We start from the raw sequence: 23697 nt of genomic DNA on the forward strand, positions 1-23697 counted from the left end.
CCAGTTCCAGATGCACCTTCCACACTGCCTTGCACGTGTAAGACTCGACTGAATAAGTACTGATCACTCAGGTTTACCTACAAGTCTATGTGTCGAAGATGGAAGGTCAGAGATGGGCAAATCATAGCAGACACAACACACGGAGTCATGATTATCTTGAATCCTGGACACATACTCTTATAATTCAGGCATTCTTCATCGTTGTTCATTTCTGAGGTCCTAACAAATTGTGCTAAATACTTTATGTACATTATTTATTTAACCCTCATCCAAACCAAACAACCAGTAGATTTTATTATCCCCATTTACATCAGGTTCAGAGAGCTGAGCAAGTTAGCCCCATGGTGAGATTTGAATCAAGTTCTGCCTGATTCCAGGTCTGGTGTCCTTCTACTACAGCAGTGGTTCTCAGATGGGGTTCCTGAACCAGCAGCTAGCTCATACATCACTTGATAACTCATTAAAAATATAAAATCTCAGACCCACCCCAGAACTCTTGAATTCAGACACTGTGGGGGTGGGGCACAGAAATCTGTGGCTAAATAAGCCCTCCCAGTGGTGGATTTCATGCACATCAAAGTTTGGGAACCACAGTACTACACCAGATTTTTCTAACAGTCCCTGTTACTCTAAGATCTACAGACCACAGCATTGGCTTAATTTAGGAGCTTGTTAAAAATGCGGATGTTACACCTCTCACCACACCTACGGAATCAGAATCTGTAATTTAGAAAGATTTTTGGTGATTCATGAGCATATTGGAGTTTGAAACACATTGCTCTCAACTATATTTTCTCCCCTCAGTCTTAAATGAACCCATCCTGGTTTGGATGTCTAGGCTCTTGGGGTTTGCATTCACTCATGGTACAGAACCAAATGCTGAGGAGCCTTCCATTTTCCACCATGGGACTCAGTTGAGGGTTGTGCCAATTTTTTTCTAATCAGATTCTAGCTTCTTTCCACACATGCTTGCCTCTCTAGTCTAAATGCATGCACACACTGATACTGAATACTTCTATTTGTTTCCCTTTGATATCACCTTAAGCTAGGCACAACAGCCAGGGAGTAGCTAGAGTTGTGTTAACATGTTGTAAACTAGCAGGAATGGCGGTGCTTGCCTATTAATGAGGAAGGAGAATGGCTAATTCCTGTTCATTTCTATTCTGGAAACTAAATGTAGAATCTGAAAGCTCATTGCTCCACAGTTGATGCTAATTACTTTCCAACCATGTTATAAGTAAGTAGGTGATGTTTAGAAAGCCTAAAATGTAGGCTCTTTAGGGGAAAAGACACACTCCTTTTGGGAGCTTAGTGTGCAGTTATAGAAGTCACACAAGGAGTATTTAGGGACCCCCATCTCTGGTAGTAGTGGGGATTAAAGGTTATTCAGAGAAAGATATTAACGAACGGTGCCCTGATTCCCTTGTTGTAATTACTTTTGTCCCTGTGGCACTAGGGACACATCATTCTCTCCTGCAGTCCTTGATTCCCTATTGAGTCCAAGGAGACTGACCCCCTCATGATGAGGGCTGCATCTACATTTCACACTCCATTTTTGCTTGTATGAGTCCTTCAAACTCTCCATGGGCACATTCTTGATGGAGGAATATCAGGCACCAGCAGTTTATTTCCATTCTGCAAGAAACCCGAGAAGATTTGTTTTCTTGCTGCAAACACTTTACAGGCATGATGCTCACATTTGTGTATTTGTTAGAATAATCTCACTACTTGTTAAAGGCAGAAATTCCTTCTCCCTGAGTCAGAAATTTTAACTCAAGATGTCTGAAGTAGGACCCAGGAAGACAGAGTGTTTAGGAAGCATTATGGGTGATGCTGATGGTCTTTTCCAAAGTGCCACTATTGGCCAATAACTATATCATGGATATCTGTGGGATTTTAAGAAGATGGCTAAATTTCTCATGTTCTATCAAATGTATATTGAAATGGTTGGGATGGATGAGCTGCTTGCTCTGTAATAGTTTTCTCAGAGTTAGTTAACTATGACTTCACTTAGACATATCTGTTGACATCTGCAGTATACCAGATATTGTGCTGAATGCCGGGGATAAGAAAGATAAATCATCGATAGTCGGTGTTCTCAGAGATGTCACATTCTTCTAAGGACACAAATATACATAGCAGTGAATGGCACTAAGCATACTGGCTGGATAGAAGCGATAGGACATTAGATCCAAGAAGACCCAGAGTTGGGAATAGTGCCATAGAGTAAGTTTCTACTGTGTTCTAGTAGCTTTCTATATTGGGTTCTCTAGAGATATCTACCACAAAGGGAGAAAATAATCTTGGGCAATGCTTCACATGGTCATGTGGGAAGGGCAAGGTTGCCCTTAAGAATTTCCAGTCTCATAGAGAAGGCAGATCCGAATATTTAACTCACTGATTTTCCTCTGATGGATAAAAGGTTTGGTCACTAAGAAGCAAAAACAAACAAACAAAAAACTGTTAAGAAAACTCATGCTGTTGAGAGGGAATCTCAAAAGGGACTTTGGGGATTTGTGCCATTTCCAAAAAATATGGTGGTCCTATTATTAAAAGCTTAGAAGAGATGCGGTTCACTTCATTGCCTGGAGTTTTGAAGGCTATGTGTCCCATTTTTCATTATCCAATAATAAATATCATAGTGAAAGTCACCTTTAACACTTAAATATTGCTTGGATTTTATGAGATTGAATTGAATGGACTGCCATGGTATTAAAAAGCCGTATGGGTGAGGTACTTTTATAACACATGCTTCATAAAGCTGTATAAAGCAAGTGCCTGTATACCATCCTTTAAAATGAGAGCATTCAAGCATGGCATTTAGGCATGAGGAGGCCTCTGGTTGTGGATTAAACCTGTTGGTAATGTTAATTTTTAAGAAATAAGAAGAGAAGGCTTCAGGCAATTAGAATAGGATTTGTTGCTGGGGAGGGTAATCCACCTGGAACTGTGGCTTGCTCAGCAGGACATGTGAAGTCTTCACAGGCTGCAGCCATGCTGGAATTGGGCATCGCGGGAGCCAAGCGGGTCTGTAACAAGACTCACTAGCCAGTAGCTGATTGTGAGGTTTGTACAACTGTTCACGCTCTCCTGATGGTGGTGGTCTGTGGCACCCATTTATTATTTTCCATTAAGCAGAGGAGTTAGTAGAATCACTTTACAAGCTAGGTGGGAATTAGTTTGGTGCTTAGTAGTATCTTTATCTTGATATTGTCATCCTCTTTTTTCTTGGCAAGCAGGAGAGAGCCAGAAGCTGACCGGCACTGGCCTCAACTCTTGTAATTTTTTATCCAGGTTTAATTTGCATAATATAAAATTAATCATTTTAAGGGACTAATTCAGCGGCATTGAGTACATTAACTGTATCGTACAACCATGACCTGTGTCTAGTCCCAAAACATTTTCATCACCCTAAAAAGAAACCCCGGAACCAGCAAGCAGTCATCACCTCAACCACCCATCTGCTTTCCGTCTCTATGGATTTACCTGTTCACCTGTTTTAGGAATTTTATGTAAACTGAATCATTAATATGTGACCTTTGTGACTGGCTTCTTTCTCTTAGCATGTTTTTGAAGTTCATCCATACTGTAGCATGTATCCATACTTCCTTCTTGTTCACAGCTGAAAAATGTTCTATGCGTAGGTCCCGTAATTGGTTTATCCATTCATCTGTTGATGGGTATTTGGGCTGTTTCCACATGTTTTGGCCACATTTTATAAATAGTGCTACTGTGAACATGAATGCACATCTATTTATTTGAGTATCTGTTTTTGACTCATTTGAATGTATATCAAGGAGTTGAATTTGAGTCTATTATTTGTACAGAATATTTCTTGCCTCCCCCCTGCCACAGGGCTGTCCCCTGGGAGGATCGTACACCATCTCTCGATGGGGGTAGGCTCAGCCCAATGACTTGGCTTTGGTCAATGAATGTAGTGAGAGCAGAGGTAACTAGCGCCTCTTGTGAAAAAAAATGAGCCATTTCGAGGCTCTGCCAGACTCCTTTCCCTCCTCATTTGGGAGTTCTTTAGTATGGCAGGGGCTGCTCCCTCAGGCGAGGCTCATGAATGCAGCCACGGGGAGCAGAGCAGTAGGTCTTTTGAGCTCCCTCTGTAAGATACCAAATTGGACTGTGTGGGGGAATAAGTAGATGAGGGGAAATCTCTCTGCCATGAAAAATCTTACAGTTTTACTATAACTTAAACAGCTAGTTGTAAGCTCTATAAAGCACAACAGAGTGAAGAGGGAGGAATCCATGGAGCTTTCTTAGACGACTTTTGGTATGGCCTTAAGTGACATATCGGGTTTGGGTGTACAGAGTGCAATGAAGAGCATTCCAGAAAGAGGAATGGCCTCAGCAATGGCTTCAAGACAGGGAAGCAGGATGCTTATGGAAAAAGTGAATTGGGTGATTCTTTTAAAGAGTATAAGCATTCTGGGGGTTCGGGTTGGAAAGTTCTATTGGCACCTGTGAGTGAAGCACTGTGACCTCCAGGCCAAAGAGCTGGTTCTCTGTAATCTGCCATTGAATATGCCAGGCATGGTACAGTCACGAATGGCTGTCACCTGCTCCTTCCTTGTGCTTTGGAGGTTGGATACCTCCTTCTACAACAGCAGCTATCAATCTTTACATTTTGGGGTTTTGCTTCATCTCAGCTGTGCAAATTGAGTGACCCCCTCCACCCTTCTTCCACAAACTCATTGTCTGCTTTTATCCCCCATCTTGGCTGAGAACATCTGTTCTCAACGGCCTTGGGGAGCAGGTGGGAAAGAAAGGCCCTGACATTTGCCAAATGCCAATATATGTCAGGAGGTTTCCAGACATTGCTTCTGTCTCTCATTCTCTCCTCTAAACCCACCATGATGTTGGGGTTGGGCACGATTCCATCTTTTTTTTCACAGAGAAAATCTGAAGCTTTGATGTCAGGGAGCTAATAAATGAGCTGACCAATAGACCAACAGAGGTGGGATTTGACTCTGTTTGATTCCAAATCTAAAGGGGGTGATATTTTGTAAGATTTGGTTCCAGGACTCTCTCCCTCACAAACACCAAAATAAATGCTCCTGAGCTGTGGTGAATGTGGTCAGGGGCTAAAATGACACAGCTCTGGCTTAAGTTAAGGAGGAAGGGACTCTGCAGGTTCCTGGATAGAGTTGGCTTAGCTAAGAGTATGTTCCCATTTATCTCTTGTCCTGCTTCTCTGGACAGACTGCTGGGTGCAGGAAAATCCATTGGCTGATCCTTTTCAAGTACATTGTCAAGGACGTTTTCTGGCCCTTTGCTGTGGGATTAGAGCTTTGTGAAAACCATAGCTAGAAAAGGAGGGAAAAGTGAAGAAAGCAAGGTGAAATGTAATTTCCTCTTTAATATAGGCTGTCATTTAATCTAATATTATAGAAAATGATTAGATCTTAAAAACCTATAAATTACATTTGACAACTCTCCGGCGTGTCTCTGCTTCCCCTCTCGGCAATTATACCCTGCCACAGTGGGCCGTGGAGGAGAGGAGCTACTGAATGCAGTTTGTTTATTGGCCCTTAATGAGAAGCAATTAATCTAAATCACCATAGGGGTGGATCCTTTGCCGAGCTTTGGAATCCAAAGTGGCAGTTGGACCTTTTGACAAATGTGCTGCTCGGTCCTTAACCACAACAGAAAGTTTCCAAGGGGATGTGTGGTGTGTGTTTTCTTCCTCTGAGTGATGAGGAAGGAAAGAAAATACACACACACACACACACACACACACACACACACACACAGGCTCAGAGCAGTCATGGCACAAAGTAGAAAACTACCCCCCTTAGGCACCTCTGTCTCTCACCCGCAGCCTCCCCTCTCCTGTCTCTGCCCGCCCTCCCCGACTGAGGCAGCTGGGGCTCATCATTATGTTGTTCCCTACAAGGCCCTCTGCTTGTCTGTGATTGTTATTGTGGCTTTCTCTTTCCTGCCTGCCTGGGGACCACCCGGCACAGGATGAGGGGTCATTACAGAGAGTACCTGCATGGCAAAATTGCCACCTCTCTGTCCCCTCCTGTCCTGCTTCATGTTGGGAAAGAGGAAGCATCACCAAACAGCTAACAGGAACGCTTAAAAACCCTGCAGGAAAAAGAAATACACACACATGCGGCCACATTCTCTTTTGTTTGGGGATCACGGGGTCAGATTTGCAGCTGCAGGAACGGACACAAAAAGGGGAGGATGGTGGACAAAGACCTTTCTGGGAAATGCTTCAGTTTGATTGTTTGCTGCCTTTATTCCCATGCACTCTTTGTCATTCCCTTGCTGTGTCATCTTGCTCATTTTTACTGTGTGGCCAGCACAGGGCAGCCGAGCAAGAAGGAGAGCACTCACCTCGGGAGGTAAAGTTCTGAGTTTGAGCCCAGTTTTCACACTTGGTGACTAGCTGTGACTGCCAGCAAGTTGCTCAGCCCTGGCTGTGGTGGGTCCTGGCCTGTAGAATGGGGTGTGACGGGCAGGATCCTGGCCTCCCAAAGATGTCCTGATCCCCAGAATCTGAGAATGTGTTAGGTCATATGGCAAAGGGGGGATTAAAGTCTGGATGGAATCACGGCTGTTCATCATCTGATGTTAAAATAAGGAGAGTACTCTGGATGCTCTAGATAGACCATTGCCATCACAGGAATCTTTCAAATGGGAAGAAGGAGGGAGCAGTCAGAGTGAATCCATAGGAGCAAGACTGGCCTGGCCATGGCTCACTTTGAAGATGGAAAGGGGCCATGAGCTGACGAATGTAGGCAGCCAGTCTCTAGGGGCTGGGCCAGGCAAGAAAACAGATTCTCACCCAGAGCCTTCAGAAAAGGGCTGAGCCTTGCTTCTACCTTGATTTTATCCCAGCAAGATAAAAGCCCAGCATTTTGGGCTTTTGACATCTAAATTGTAAGATATGAGATTATATTGTTTCAAGCCACTAAGTTTGTGGTAATCTGTTCCCTGCAACCAGAAACAAATACAGTAGGCAATAATACCTGCCCTGGCTTTCCCAGGGAGTAGAGAGAGAGAATCAGGGAGAGAATATCTGTGGAAAGACTTAGCAAACTGTGAAACTCAATGCAAAGCCTGTGATATTGTTTAGCCCTGCTTGAAAGTGAAGGTGTGCAGAGAAGGTATCTTGAGCTGCGGTTAGAAAGCACAGACCAACTGCTTCAAGGATCTCCCAACTCCTTGCGTGGTCTGGCTCCATTTTGTTTATCCTCTTTCTGGTAGCTGAATATCTGTCCCCTGGAAGAACGGGATTGGTGCCCCCTTTCCCTTTCCTCAGGCCAGCTACTGTACTGGTGAAAGACTGAAGCTACCATCACTTATTATTGTTTGACTCTTACATGGTTCAACCCCAAAGGGTTGTTGCCTTGGAAAATTGCCTGTTCATTGTTAATCACATCTAACATTTGGCTGTATGTGAGCTCCTTCCTGCCCCTCCAAAGAAGTGGGGACAGTGACTGGGGGGTGGTGAGTTGAGTTCTAACGTATCAACATTCTCAGTGGTCAGCGTGGTGCTTCCTGAATGCAGTGACCTTGCTACCAGTGCCAGTGATGCTCTTGACTGAACAGTGTCTTCCAACCTGACCACAACATGGGGTATTTCTAAGCATATTTGCTCCCCTGATTGTTTTCCTCATGATAACCTAAAGCTTGTCTTCCCTCTCCTGACTGAAAGAATCTTTCCCAAATATGTAGGGTTAGGGCTCTGAAAATTGCCTCAGGCAGGGGTTTCTCACATAACAAATAAGACCCAAAAGGAAAAATAAGATTAGCAGGTGAACTTACGAAAGCCCTTGTCCTTTTTTTTTTTTAATGTTCAGTGAATTAAACACTAAAGATAGCACACTAAATAAATACTGTATCCGTGACAATCTGCAATTCTTAAATTAGTCATAGTGGATACTGTGCAATTAATTTCTATTTACCATCCCTGTGCACTGGAATCTTTTGAGGATCTTCTTCCCACACAGATTTAAATGCTTATAAATTAGGATTTGTTTTGTAGTAGGTGGTATGCATGCTGGTGAGCATTTTTTCTCTGTCTCTTCATGTAGCCATTGGCTTTCTCATTTTATGATTTGAAGCAGGGATTCTTAACTCTGGGGCTCCGCCGTGTTCCCAGACATGCACAGTCGCAACTTGGATGCTTGAAATAGCAAAACCTTGGATGATCTTGATGCGACTGATTTGATATTTGTTAAAACCTTTCCCAAAGCACCCGGTTATTATCTATGCCTGTGACAACGTTATGCCAAATCCCATGCCTCATACCCATCTAACCCGTGTCGCAGCATACTCGATCTGATGTCGGGAGTCCACAGTGGGGTTTGCATCTTTAGTGCCCCTAATGTGGCCAAAGACAAAATGAACAAATCAAAGCCCCTATGTCAAACCAGAACAAAACATTAAAAATAATTCAGGGGTACCTGGGTGGCTCAGTTGGTTAAATGTCCTACTTTGGCTCAGGTCATGGTCTCACAGTTCGTGGGTTTGAGCCCTGCGTCAGGCTCTGTGCTTTCAGCACAGAGCCTGGAGGCTGCTATGAGTTCTGTGTCTCCCTGTCTCTTTCTGTCCTCCTCTGCCACTCATGCTCTGTCTCTGTCTCTCAAAAATAAATAAACATTAAAAAAATTAAAAAAAATAATTCAACAAGGGCTCCTGGGTGGCTCTGTTGGTTGAGCATCCACTCTTGATCTCGGCTCAGGTAATGATCTCAGGGTCATGGGATCAAACCCCATGTCAGGCTCCATGCTCAGCATGTCTCTCTTTCCCTCTGCCCCTTTCCCCCACTCACTCACTCTCTCTCAAATAAGGAAGGACAGATGGATGGATGGATGGATGGATGGATGGAAGGAAGGAAAGAAGGAAGGAAGGAAGGAAGGAAGGAAGGAAGGAAGGAAGGAAGGAAGGAGAAAGAAAAAGAAAGAAAGAAAGAAAGAAAGAAAGAAAGAAAGAAAGAAAGAAAGACGGAAAGAAAGAAAAGAAATTCAACAAAAGTAATCAAAATTACTTCTAACTCAAATCCTGTAGACTTCAGTTTTATCATTATTTTTTGTAATTATGAAACTTCCATTTCCTTCTCTCTCAGGGGTGGACTTGCTTTTTTAAAATACTGGAAATGGAATCTTACTGAAAAATATAATATGGCTATTGATTTGTTAACTTTGTATTTCCACAAGAGAGGAACTGGATTGGTAGAGGGACTGAGTGGTGATATTGCAGTTGGAGCTGGTATTGCCTGGGCCAGCAGCAGTGCTTCAGGGAAAAGTTTTGCCGACCACTTTTATTCAGACGGTGTGGTCTTCTCTGGCTAGGGCACTGGTAAGCCACTAATACGGTGGACTGAGTAGTTGGCCGAGCCAACTCAGAAACCCTTGTGTGAGCTTCCCTCAGCCATGCTTCAGATGTTTATTGAACATGTGCTTTACTGAGCCCAGCAGAGAAAACCAGAGTGTGATATGAGTGAAGCTCTCTGCCTTTGAGGCTTAACATCTGGGGGGTCAAGTGAGATGAATAGAAGTGAAACAAAATATAACTAATATTTGTAAATATACAAAAATGCTACTTAGAAATTTTCAACTATTTTAAACATAAAACCATAGTTCAGTGTGATAACTAATTTGCCAATGGAGTTTGTAGAAGGCAGAGATAATTCTGTTGGAGTATTCTGGAGGCTTCGGGGAAGGGAAGGAATTAAAATGGGCCTTGGAGGGAAGTGTGGGAAGGGAGGATGCTGGGACTTTCCAGGTTGGAGAATAGCATTAGCAAAGATAGGAGTGTTAGGGTAAGACAGTGATTTGAACAACACTTTTTTGGGGAATGCTTGATTGTGTCATAGTGGTCACGCCTGAGAGCAACAGGGGGACCCAACTGTGAAGGGTCTGAGGTGCCAGGCTTGGTTTCCATGACATGTAGAGGATACGGGAGTTTCTTCTCGGGAGGAAACACCGTATTCAGAGCTGCCTTGGGGAGATCCGTCACGCAGTGCAAGGTGGGCTGGGTAAAGTATGGAGGGTAGGTGGGCACCAGAGGGTCCTGCTCCAGAGGGCAGGTCAGGAATCCCAGTCCTGAGTTGGGAGGTCCTCTTGCTGCTATCTCTATTGAGGTCCTCTCACTGTCCTGCCTTCACTGCATCCTTTCCCTTTGCTCAGAGGAGTGCTTCACAGTGTACACAGATAATTACCCATCTTCCCAGTTTTTTTAAGGGTAGGCGATGGGTAGCATAATCCTGTTGATATTCTTGAAAGGGCTAACGACAAAAAGTGTGTGTGCATGTGTGTGCATGGAGAGAGAGGGGAAAACCTTATTATAAAGGTAATGTCAGTTCATTGCAGAATGGGGAAAATAGAAGCGTGTAAAGAAAAAAAAAGAAAATTACTCATGATCTTGCCACATAATAGTATTTACTGACAAGTACTGAGTTTTTCCTTCAAGTTGTTTTATCTATGCATAAATATAGGCATGAGATATAAACAATTTTTAACAAAATTGAGATTATGCTTTATGTGTTTTCAGCCTGCTCTTATGTATACTGCTTGAGCATATGATTATTTTTCACGTGTCATAAAACTATTTGAATCCATACTGAATGGCTGCATAATATTCCATTGAATGGGTTTAGCCTACTTTATTTAATCATTCTATCAGATATTTGTGTTGTTTCCAATTTTTTATTATTATAAATAACACTAAGATGATCATATAGGTGCATTAGCCTTTTATTGGGTCCCTGATGGTTTCTTTGGACAGATTCCTAGAAGAGAAATGACAGGATCAAAGTTATGAATATTTATGAGTCTGGTTCCATATTGCCACATTGGTTTCCAGAACGGTCCTGCCAATCTATCCTTGCTTCAACACTGAGTGTCTGCCTCCTTCACCCCACTGCCTTTGCCATGGTCACCAATATCCTCTATGTTGCCGGATTCAGTGGTCAATTCTCAGTGCTCATCCTACTTAAGTCTCAGCTGCATTTGTCACTGTTAAATATTCTTTTCTCTGGGACTCTCTCTTACCTTGGTTTCAAGGTTTTGAGGACACTGCACTCTCTGGGTTTTCCTTGCCATCTTACACTCCTTTTCTGGTGCCCCCTTTTCTCTTTGACCCTTAAGCAGGGCAGAGGGTTCAGTTTTATATTTACTGTCTTGTTGCCTCCAGATCACATCTATTTTTTAAAATTTTTTTAAATGTTTTCATTTATTTTTGAGACAGAGAGAGACAGAGAATGAGCAGGGGAGGGGCATAGAGAGAGGGAGGCACAGAATCCAAAGCAGGCTCCAGGCTCTGAGCTGTCAGCACAGAGCCTGATGCGGGGCTCGAACTCATGGACCATGAGATCATGACCCGAACCGAAGTTGGACGCTTAACCGACTGAGCCACCTAGGCACCCCCAGATTCACATCTTTAAATGGTATCAAACAGTGATATCCCCTAAATTCTTATCTGTAGTCCAGCCCACTCTGAAAATAAGCCTTGTCTACCACTTGTCTACTTAACAGCCTTTTTCGGATGCCTATTAGCCATCTTAAACTTAGCCTTTCTACTGTCATGTTTTTTATTTCCAAGGCCCCAAGCCTGCCCTTCCACAGGCTTTCCTATCTTATAAACACTGATTTTGTTTTCCCAGTTTTTCAGGCCAAAATCCTATCAGGCAATTTGAATTATTTCCAGTTTTTGATTATGATAAGCAACATCAAGATGCACAGAAAGTAGAAAACTTAAAAAAAATTTTTTTAATGTTTATTTTTGAGAGAGAGAGAGACAGAGAGACAGAGTGTAAGTGGGGGGGGGCAGAGAGAGGGAGACACAGAATCCAAAGTGGGATCCAGGCTCTGCGCTGTCAGCACAGAGCGCGATGTAGGGCTCAAACCCACAAACTGTGAGATCATGACCAGGCTGAAGTCAGACGCTTAACTGACTGAGCCACCCAGGTGCCCCTAAGGTAGAAAACTTTTTTTTTTTTTTTAATTTTTTTTTTCAACGTTTATTTATTTTTGGGACAGAGAGAGACAGAGCATGAACGGGGGAGGGGCAGACAGAGAGGGAAACACAGAATCAGAAACAGGCTCCAGGCTCTGAGCCATCAGCCCAGAGCCTGACACGGGGCTCAAACTCACGGACCGTGAGATCATGACCTGGCTGAAGTCAGACGCTTAACCGACTGCGCCACCCAGGCGCCCCGGTAGAAAACTTTTTAATGGCTCTCCTCACTTTCTCTTATACTGTGCATGTCATCTGTAAATGGACCCTTTTGACTTTTCCTTTAAAATATACCCAGGGGCGCCTGGATGGCTCAGTGGGTTAAAGCATCTGGCTCTTGGTTTGGGCTCGTGTCATGATCTCACTATTTGTGAGATCAGGTCCTGGGTTAGGCTCTGCGCTGGCAGGGCGGAACCTGCTTGGGATTCTCTCTCACCCTTTCTCTTTGCCCCTCCCCTGCTCTCACATGCTCTCTCTCTCTCTCCCTAAATAAATAAATAAACATTTAGAAAAATAAAATAAAATCGTACCCGGAAATGGACCACATCTCAGTACCACAGCGCTCGCCTTAGCCCGGGCCAACAGCCGCTCCCTCTGGGTCATTACGGTGGCCTCCACCTGGACTCTGATAATGTTGCTGTTCCCCACCTCCTGGGATCCTCTATGCAACCAGCATGGCAGCCACAGTGAAAAGACCAAAATATAAACCCTGGCCTATCAGTGCCTTGCTCCGAGCCCACCAGTGCTTTCCAGATCACTTGCGGTAAAGCCAGGGTGCTTCTATCACCCACAGACCCCCTTTCCAACACTGGGCCTCCTTCCCTCTTCACTAGCTCACTGCACTCCTACAGCCTTTTTCGAATGGCACCTTCCCAGGGAGCCTTTCCCGACCCTCTGCCAAAAGTGCAGCCTCGCTTCTTCTGCACTTTCTGTCTCCTTTCCTGCTTTATTTGGCTCTGAAGGACTTGTCACCATCTGATAAGCTACAGATTTTACTTATTTGTTTGTTTACTATCTATTCTTCTCTCCCTAGCATGTATGCTCCCTGAGGGCAGGGATTCTCATTTGGTTTGATTATTGCTCTAATTCCAGTCTTTATAATCGAGCCTGGCATAAAGACTCAGTAAATAGTGTTTATGTGTTTGTTTGATTGGTTTTAAATTTTCCTCAGCACATTGTTCTATGTCATTTCGTGCCTAATTGTGTATTTTATTTATTTATTTATTTATTTATTTATTTATTTATTTATTTATTTTAAAGTGTATTTATTTATTTTGAAAGAGACAGAGGGAGCATGAGCTGGGGAGGAGCAGAGAGAGAGGGAGAATCCGAAACAGGCTCCCTGCTATCAGTGCAGAGCCTGATGCTGGTCTCAGAATCACAAGATCTGTGAACTGTGAGATCATGACCGGAGCCAAAATCAAGAGTCAGACACTTAACTGACTGAGCCACCAAAGTACCCCTGTATATCTTTACTTCTGTGTTGTTTTTTTTTTTTTAATGTGGTAAGAGGCACATAACATAAAATTTACCATCTTAAACCATTTTTAAGGGTACAGTTCAGTGCTGTTAAATGCATTCACATTATTGTGCAGCCAGTGTCCAGACTCCTTTCATCTTGCAAAACTAAAAGTCTCTACTCATTAAGCAACTCCTCATTCTCCATTTCCCCCAGCTCCTGGCAGCCATCATTGTACTCCCAGTCTCCGTGAATTTGACTACTCTAGATACCACATGTAAGTGGAATCACATAGTATTTGTCTATTTGCGACTGGCTTATTTCACTTAACGTAACATCCTTGTGTTTCATAATGATGTAGTGTATGTCAGAACTGCTTTCCTTCTTACGACTGGATAATATTTGATTGTGTGTATATGCCACGTTCTGTTTATCCATTCCTCCATCAATGGACATTTGGGTTGCTCCCAGCTTTAGGCTGTTGTGAATAATGCTTTTATGAACATGGGTGTACAAGCATCTCTTTGAGACCTTGCTTCAGTCCTTTTGGGTATGTATCCCGAGGTGAAAATGCTAGTTCATCTGAAACTCCACTTTTAATTTTATGAAGAACCACTATACTGTTTATCATGGCGGCTGTACCATTTTACATTCCCACATGCCCACAGTGTGCAAGGGTTCCATTTTCTTCACATCCTCACCAACACCTGTTATTTTCTAGTTTTATTTTCTGTCTTTTTTGATCATAGCTATCCCACTGGGTGTGAGGTGTGGTATCTCATTTGTGGTTTTGATTTGCATTTCCCTAATGATTAGTGATGGTCAGCATCTTTTCATGTACTTTTTGGCCAATTATACACACACACACACGCACATATATTCATACATACATATACATATTTGGGGGGAATGTCTATTCAAGTACTTTGCCCATTTTTTTAATCCAGTTGTTTGTTTTATGTAGTTGAGTTGTTTTTGTGCTTTTTCCTCCCTGATTGGCCTCGATGGCTGTTGCTTTATTGGTGGTGCTTATGTTAAATTCTGAAGGACAAGTAGAAATATGCTTAATACAATGGGTTGGGTAGAAAGATGGGGAGTCTAATCTTGGCAAAGTGAATGGCATGCATAAATGATAATAGGTGAAAGAGACATGGATATGCATAAATATGCATTGATGTGCATCTGTAAAATGTGTATGTAGTTTATATTTTTTTCAATATAGGATTTATATGTATATATATGTCTAGATACATTATGCATATATTATGATTAAGGTTTCTCAACAGTACTGTTGACATTTTATGTTGGATAATTATTTGTTGTAGGATGCTGTCCTGTACATTGTGATGTGTTTAGCAACACCTCTGGCCTTAATCACTAGATGCCAGTAACTCCCTCTGCTGCCCCCAATTGTGGTAATTACAGTGTCTTTATACATTGGTAAATGTCCGTGGGGGCATCATGTCCCCCACCCTGCCTCCGTTGAGAGCCACTGATACAAGAGGAGGTGTTGGATGGATGGATGGATTGGATAGACAGAAAGACAGAGAGATGGGTAGACGGATGGCAGTGGAGGGAAATGCTGGTATATCGTTATATCATGATTAAAAGCCTTATCTATAACAGGCTCTATTTGTGTATAAGTCAATACTCAACAATATATCAATTACGTCAGTGGTTTAGGGGTCAGCTTAAAGAACATCTTTCTTATATTCTTTGTGAGCTTGTATTGATACTATTGTTATTGAACACTAACTGTGCTAAGCATCTCCCATTAAGACTCAATTATATAGTAAATTATAGCATTTCTCCTTTTCCATTCAGAGGAGAATCTACTTGTCTTCTGAGACCATGTTCAAAGCATTGACCAACAATCTGTTCCTTTGCACTCCTGGGTTCTCTGGCAGAGCGAGAAACTGAGAAACCTTTAGCTTTCACCCATTTTATAGATGGCACACAGACCAGAGAGGATCCAACTGAATGAAATGACATATTCATTGGTGATATTGTAAGACTTGCCAAACAACAGGAAAGGGTGCATTCTGGAAAGAGTTGTGGGGAGGATTGTGACCTCTTCAATACTAATTTTGACTGGTTTAGGCATAAATAAACTTGACAGGCTTGTGAAAGCATAAGACTAAGCACAGCCCCCGCCTGATTCCTGACCTTCACCCGTGTCCTTTGTGATTTGCAAAGCCCCATTAAAATTAGGGGTGCTGTTACTCAAATTCCTGAGGAATTTCCTGCAAAAAACATTACAGACTAAAAAAAAAAATTCTAAATGTTGGTGAACTCTAAACCTTGTCCATTTCTAATCTGAGATATAGACAATTCACATACAGTAAACAGCCAGATCCATAGAGACAGTTATATGAGGTTTTCACCCCTAAGGCAGTGATGTGTTTAATCTTTCATGTGCTGGAGCTTTGCACTGAAGAGAGGAGAGTGGTCATTCATTCAAAGCCACAAATTTAGCAAATTCCCAATTACCTACTGATTGGTGTTCATTTTGGCAGTGTTGATATTTGCTAATAAAGTGTTTTTCTTAAAATATTACCAGCAGTGTAAAGCACATGTAAAATAGTTGTTTTTTTTTTTTTTCTCTTTTACCCTTTCATGGTATTCCTAATTGTGGTTAAAAAAAAAATACACCTTGGGGCGCCTGGGTGGCGCAGTCGGTTAAGCGTCCGACTTCAGCCAGGTCACGATCTCGCGGTCCGTGAGTTCGAGCCCCGCGTCGGGCTCTGGGCTGATGGCTCAGAGCCTGGAGCCTGTTTCTGATTCTGTGTCTCCCTCTCTCTCTGCCCCTCCCCCGTTCATGCTCTGTCTCTCTCTGTCCCAAAAATAAATAAACGTTGAAAAAAAAAATTAAAAAAAAAAATACACCTAATGTGAGATGTGCTCTCTTATCAAACTCTTCAAATTGTACAATACGCTGTTATTAACTGTAAGCACGGATGTTGTACAGCAGCTTTTTAGAACTTTATCATCTTGCACATCTGAAACTCTTTTCACCGAACAGCAACTCCCCTCTCTCCCTACCACCTATCTGTTTCATCTTCATCCACAAAGCTCAGGAATCATGGGAGCCAAGAGGGAGGCACATAATCCCCAAATTGCTTCCATTTGTCTCCAACCTGCTTGGCATCGCTTCTGACTTAAGTTGTGCTCTTACCCTGGGTGATTTAAAGATGAAGGTTAATGTTTATTTAGCAGTTATGGGCCTGTGCTAAGCTCTTGGAATCATTATCCCATGTAATCCTCTCAACAGCATTGTGAGTTAGATATGATTATTATCTCCTTTTATTTTAAGAATTTATTTATTTATTTATTTATTTATTTATTTATTTTGAGAGCAATGTATTTATTTAGAGCAGCAAGAGAGAATCTCAAGTAGGCTCCACACCGAGCATGGAGCCCAAAGTGGGACTCGATCCCACAACCGCGAAATCATGAGCTAAAATCAAGAGTCTGATGCTTAACTGACTGAGCTGCATAGGCGCCCCTATCTCCTGTTAACAGATGAGGTAAAGACTTGGAAAAATTGAGTAATATCCTCATGTTTACATGCAAAGTAGTAGAATGAGAATCTGAACTCAAACCACCTGTCCCCAGAGCCTATACTATTAATAACTCTGCTAAACCATAGTTGAAATACCCTTTTCCCCTTCCAGTACACACATACACCCACTGCAGATCTTATGTTAGGACAAGCTGGATAAAAAATCAAAGCAAAAAGGAAGCAAAAGCAAAATAAAGCAAAACAAAAATCTCCAAGGGAAGCTCTTCTCTGCTCATATTGTCAAAATCTCACAAATGCAGAGCTCACAGACATTGATTTTTATACCTCTATACCTGTAATTAAAAATTAAGGGGCAAGGGTTTTACATTTCTTGATTTCAGTAGTATTGTAACTTGGCCAAGAATCACATGCCTAGTTCAGAAATTCAGACTGCAGACATATTTAATTTGGGTACATTTTTTTAAAACTCTAACTTTAAGTATTTTAAGAAAAGGTATGCACCTTCCAAGTTGGCACATTCCTCACCACTCCTTGTCTTGCTTTTTTTGCTTCACTCACTTATTTTACCTGATTTTGCCCTCTTATGCATTTGCATTTGAAATCTTTGCTTGGCAGTCAAAATTTGGGTGGATATGGGATGATTTTCTTTACATATGTCATATATTAATATACAATACCCATATTTTACCTTGAGACAACTTCTGGCGAGGTATTTGCTCTCACATTATATTTATGTTACTATTATGGTCTCCTTTTTCTTCTTCTTCTTCCTCTTCTTCTTCCTCTTTCCCTTCTTTTTCTCCTCCTCCTCCTCCTCCGCCTCCTCTGCACTGACATATATTTCCTCTTTGTATTTCTACTCATTTAATTCTTCTTGGCTTCTTGGCCAGAGGTGGATATGAGTCACAGGAAGAAAAGGGCTTTCTTGAAGCTACATTGTTTGTTTGTTTGTTTTGGTGACTTTCGTAGAGATGCTTAAGAAAAGGATGAATGAAGACTTGCTCCTCTGACTTCCGCTCTTCCGCTGATAAAGATACTAACTTGCTGTGGTTTCAAGGTCCAGGAACGTGTTAGTATTGGGTGCAGGTGGTGGCATTTGAGCTGATCAGAGGAGGCAGTGGGAAAGTTGCTTTCCTCCTCTGAGCCTCTGTTTCCTTATCAGTGCAACTGATGATACTTTTGTCACTTGATTTGTGTGAGATTTTGATAAAGTATCTGGTAGTGTGGCCAGTGCAGACTTGAAATCCAGAACATACAGGGCTCTGTTTCCCTTCATCTCATTCTTCTCAGAGGCTAGGACTGAATACAGACACTGGCAGTGATATCAAAGTATATGAAAGGGATTCTGATGAGAATGTCAGAGAAAGGTTGCAATAAAAATGTACGCCTGCCAGTAAAAGCTCTCTAAGACCACCACACAATGTCAATATGCCTTATATATGAATTCATTAGTGGATGTGTGTGCATCCATATATGCAGCATCAATGTATGTGTGAGGGTGTATGTGTACATATATATGCAGCGTTTACGGATTAATTGTGTGTGTGTGTACATGTGTGTGCACCTATATATGCAGCATTGATGTATGTGTGAGTATGTATGTGTACACATACATGCAGCATTTGTGTGTGGGTTGATGTGTGTGTGCATGTGTGTATGTGTGTGTGCCCATACATATGTAGCATTGATGTATGTGTGAACAGGTATGTGTGCACACATATGCAGCATTTGTGTGTGGATGTGTGTTTATGTGTGTGTGTGTGTGTGTGTGTGTGTGTGTGTGTGCACATGTGCCCAGAAGGAAACTGCTAGGGGAAGACAATACATTGCACTAGATATTTGATGGTAACCATTATTCAGTACATAGTAACTCATGGTATATAAAATAAAGTCCATTTATGATGTTGGTCTTATCTTCTAATTAAAATCATAGGCGTGAAGCTTCTTTATACCTGCATAAAATAAGCAGTTTAATTTCTCTGCACCAGGGGAAAAATGATTTCATTGCCTGTTATGTAGCCCGTCAGCACATGGTGGGAGCAGGGCAGGGCTGCGATGAAAGCCTCATTCTTCCTCAGTGTTTGTCCTCTTAGACTTTGTGAGGAGGATAGATATGTCCTCTGAGGTTTCCTCAAGGGCAGCGGAGGGGTGCTTTTCTCAGTTGCCCCTCCCCCTTCCTGGCCCCAAGGGCAGAGACTCTCTTCTGTCTATGAAAAACCCATCTCAGATCATTTCCCCTGGATTATTCATATAGGAATGGAAAAAATATTATACAGCATCCATTCCCTAAAAATTTGCTGATAACTAGTAATAACTTATTTCAATGAAGCCAAAGCAAATATTTGGGGAAAAGAAAGTAAGCTTGTCTTGGAAGCTGTAAAAGCATAAAAGAGGAAAAGGACTATGAATCTTAGCAGCTGAAGGGATTGAATCTATTTTAAAGCTTACTTTGTAATAGTGATATGTACTATAAGTAGCATTTAAAAAATCCTGCCATTAATAGTTTTATTTGATGAGGTATGGGTATGGGTTTTGGCTTTATTTTGTACTCTGGGCCCTGTGGTTCAGACCGTGGTAAGAAGTAGCCCTAACAACTGGTGAAACTATAGCCAAAGGCAGGAAAATCTGTAAGAGGAAATAAACCCGTTTGCTCATTCAGTCACTCAGTAAACATTAGGAACTCAAAGAAGCTAGGTGTAGCTGGATAATAAAGGTCAAAAGGGCTATGCTGCTGCTGCTGAAGCCAGAGACATAAGCAGGGGAGAGTTTGTCAGGCTATTTTAAGGATTTTAGGATATATGGGAAGATCAGTGATAAGTTCATTGAATGGTTTTAAGTAGGGGAATGTCAGAATCAAATAAGTTTTATATAGTACAATTATTGGGGTCACAGTGTACAAAGTAGATTGCTGGGGGGGGTGGGGGTGGAAAGGGCTATGTGACATCAGTGAGGTTGTCTAGAAGGACTTACAGTGATGCAGTGCAGAAATTATCACATTTTGGGCTAAGGCAGTTATAATGGGCAAAGAGAGAGAGAGAGACTAGATCTGATTTGAGAGTTAATTAGTAGGTAAAATATACAGGGCTCAAACACAAGTTAATGTTAGGAGGTGAGTAGAAAAGCAGAGTCAAGGCTGAATCTTGGGTTTTTGGCTTTATACTGAATCATTGGTAGAAACAGTAACTGAGTCAGGACACAGTGGGAGATGGGTAGGGCTGGGAGGAGGTACAGTGTGAGGAATGTTGAATTTGAGGTGTTTGTGGACCTTCAGATAGAACAATCTGCCAGGAAGCTGAGGCTGAGACGAGAGGAGACCTCAGGTTGAGATTTAATTTATGAGTTGTCCCCAGAAAGATAGCAATAATAATAATAAAAAAAAAAAGCTTGGAAGAAGTCCCTGAGGAACGGTGTGTTGAATAAAAACCCTCAACTGAGGGTTGAGGAGTGGTCATATTATAAAATTTTTTTTAACGTTTATTCATTTCTGACAGAGAGAAAGGGAGTGTGAGCGGGGGAGAAGCAGAGAGAGAGGGAGACAGAATCCGAAGCAGGCTCCAGGCTCTGAGCTGTCAGCAACAGAGCCCAATGAGGGGCTCGAACTCATGAACTGTGAGATCATGAGCTGAGCCAAAGTCAGAGGCTCAACCAACTAAGCCACCCAGGCGCCCCAAGGAGTGGTCATATTATAGAGATCAGAGAAAGTTGAGTACTCAAAAGAGATGAAAAGGAAGGCTAGATGAGTGTGATGTTACGGAAGCCCTGGAAGAGAACGCTTCAGGGAGGATGGAATTGCTGTGGTATCAAAGACTGTTAGGAGTTCCATGATGGGAAAGGTCTGAGTGTCTAAATGTCTGTTGGATTAAATACTGGAAAGTCAGTCACACGTGCAGTGAGGCCAATGTCACTGAGGTACTGTAAGTAGAAGTCAAAGTGCACTGATTGGAGGGAGCTTTTACATACATACTGGAAGATAAATAATAATTATAGCTATCCCTTGTCAAGACTATGTGTTCAAGGCCATTTTGGCTTCTTGTGATACTCAATTATTGTTGTGGCAACTGAGGCCTCTAGAGTTAAGTAGGTTTCCAAGTGACCCATTGTGAACAGAGAAGTGTTGAGTTTGAATCTGCTCCTTCTGATGCCAAAGTGTTTTTAGTCTATACCATTCTGTCCATCTGGCTTGGGGAAGACACTTTCCTGAGCAGCAGTCTTTGCCCCAGGGGCCTTTGGGGATAGGTGCTTTGGAAAATCTCGAAAACAAAGGGATCATTGAGACCACTTAAGTCAATTAAATCACTGAAACAATTCATTCAGAAAGAACAAAACAGTGGGATAATAAGGGGATCCTTTTCTTGATTAAAGGGCAGTAAGAACAATAGCGTGATGAAGAGTGACAGGAATTGAGGGAGGGGGAGGGAGGAAGAGAAATTTGTGACGGTCTCAAGGTCAGGGGACAGAGGACCATAAGAATATGCTCCCACTAAAAGGCTGGACATCAAAAATGAAAGTACTTATAAGATGGACATCACAAAACAAAGCCTCATTTGTATGCAGACCTAACCATGCACAATATTCCAGCTCCCTTCAGCAATGAAGGACTAAATCAGGGGGGAAATGCCAATATTTCATAGAGAGACCCACGTGCCCCTTCCTGTGCTGTGATATGCAAGTACAGATGACTTTATATTTATGCTTTAATTTCTTGTAGTAGTTCTCTTATGCTAACTCTGTCAGTATTTTCTCCCCTCTCCTTTAGATCATGCTTCTTAGTGATCCTGAAATGGAGAGCAGCTTACTGATCAGCTCAGATGAGGGGGCCACCTATCAGAAGTACCGGCTCACCTTCTACATCCAGAGTCTGCTCTTCCATCCCAAGCAGGAAGACTGGGTGCTGGCCTACAGTCTGGATCAAAAGGTGAACAAACACTGTTTTTATTTGCATCTTGTCACCCAGGTACCACCTGGGGAAAAACGCTTGTTTACTCAGTCCAAATTTTGGAAGGGATTCAATGACATTTCATCATCCATCTGGGTTGATTTTGTCTGCAGCAACGAACTTTCTTTTCTACTCTTCAGTATCAAAATATGCAGGCAGGTGCATTTCACGTATTGGCAGTGCTGTTTACCATTTCATAGGCTGAAGATGATTTTCTCTATAATTTTACTCATTTGACCTTTAAAACAACCCTGTGAAGTAAGTAGGGAATGTGTATTCATAATAATTTGCTGGTGACTATAGTAAACAAAGGTGCAGAAGGGCTGAGGTGTTTGTTCAAGCCTGCCGAGCTAGTCATTGGAAGAGCCGGAGCTCAAATGCATATTGTCAGATTCCAAGTCTAGGGCGTATTCCAGCATACCATGTGGTGTTGATTTGGTAAAATTTGAATATACCATTGCTTGTAGTTTAGCAAAGGAAGGGAAGTCCCAAACATGTCCATTTTGTTGTTTTCTATAAGTACCTTCAAGATATAATGACTCGATAAATCCTCCTCTTCGAGCTCAAGATCCATTTACCCATCTGTGTACTTGACCTTGACTCTCATGTGTCTCCGATGCCTCTTGATTCAACATATTCCAAAAATGGACTTTGCTCTCCCTCCAACATAGCTGGTTCTCTTCCAGTGTTCCCTGATTGTATCCATTTGTTGGCAAAAGGTAGAAACCTGGGAGTTATCCTTCATACTTCCTTGTTGCAAACCTGGTGTCTGTAATCTGTCATTCTTATCTCTATCTCTTAATTCCATGGACCCTTCGATTACCACCACCACTCAAACATGGGTTATATCTGTCATTTGAGCTGTGACCAGAGCCTCTTCCAGTGTGTTTATACTATAACCTGAACAACCTATTTTCCAAATGTAGACCTTAGGATTTCAGCATTTTCTCATTGCTCACAGAAAAAAGACTGAAGTCCTTTGTAGGATCTGTTAAGATTTCCTTAGCTGGTCCCTCTGTCTTGACTCAAGGTTATCACTTTCCCTTGAATGGCTTTCTTTCAGTTTGTCACCCCAGCTGTTTCCCTGGCTCCATTTCCTGGGCCTGGAATCTTTTTCCCCGAAATCAACTTTGTCACTGTCAGATCTCAGTTCTAGCATCACTTTCTCAGGACCTCTTCCCTAAACTCCCTGACAAAGTTAAATGCTCCTTGGTGTTGTTTCCCATAATGCTGTATACCCCCCTTCAGAATGCCTGTCACTGTTGAAATTTTACATTGATTTATGTGATATTAGGATTATCTATATTCCTCACTAGACTATAAGCTCCAGGAGGGCAGGGCCAGGTTTGGTTTTACTCTCCGATTTAATACCAGTGCTGACACAGTGCCTGGTACTTAATAAGTGCTCAGTAATTTTTGTGAGGTGAATAAATTAGTGGATGAATGCATAAATACTATGGTAATGAGCCCGCTGTAACTGATCAACTTACACTTAAGAGACTTTAGACTATGCTTCTTTGTATTGCCTTAGTACAGAACCTAGGTACAATGCTTGATGACAAACTGTTATGTAATAATGTTGTGAAATCAATCAGTGAAAGAAAATAGATAATTATCAGCACTGTCTAGCAGAGAGATATCTACAGATTAACCTTAACTGAAATAGCTTTTTCTGTTCTCTCTTAAATCCTGAAACAGTTGCTTCTCTGTATATATTTAAATATGGGATTGTAAATATGAGTGTGTGTGTGAGAGAGAGAGAGGGAGAGAGAGATGTCAGCACCTTTAAACAATAAT

The 23697-nt window shown here is 42.0% G+C and overlaps 1 protein-coding gene across 1 annotated transcript in view; it reads left to right on the forward strand.

Moving 5' to 3' along the window:
• SORCS3 (sortilin related VPS10 domain containing receptor 3) overlaps positions 1-23697 on the forward strand; it is a 611532-nt gene that overhangs the window by 299826 nt on the left and 288009 nt on the right. Inside the window, exon 4 of the mRNA XM_047072705.1 lies at positions 21721-21879. Coding sequence (XP_046928661.1) covers positions 21721-21879 — 159 coding nt within the window. The remainder of the gene's footprint in view (positions 1-21720; positions 21880-23697) is intronic.

This window comes from Lynx rufus, unplaced genomic scaffold, assembly GCF_022079265.1.
Source record: "Lynx rufus isolate CCGP_SWC_20201006 ecotype Redwood Valley unplaced genomic scaffold, mLynRuf1.p SCAF_11, whole genome shotgun sequence".
NCBI lineage: Eukaryota > Metazoa > Chordata > Mammalia > Carnivora > Felidae > Lynx > Lynx rufus.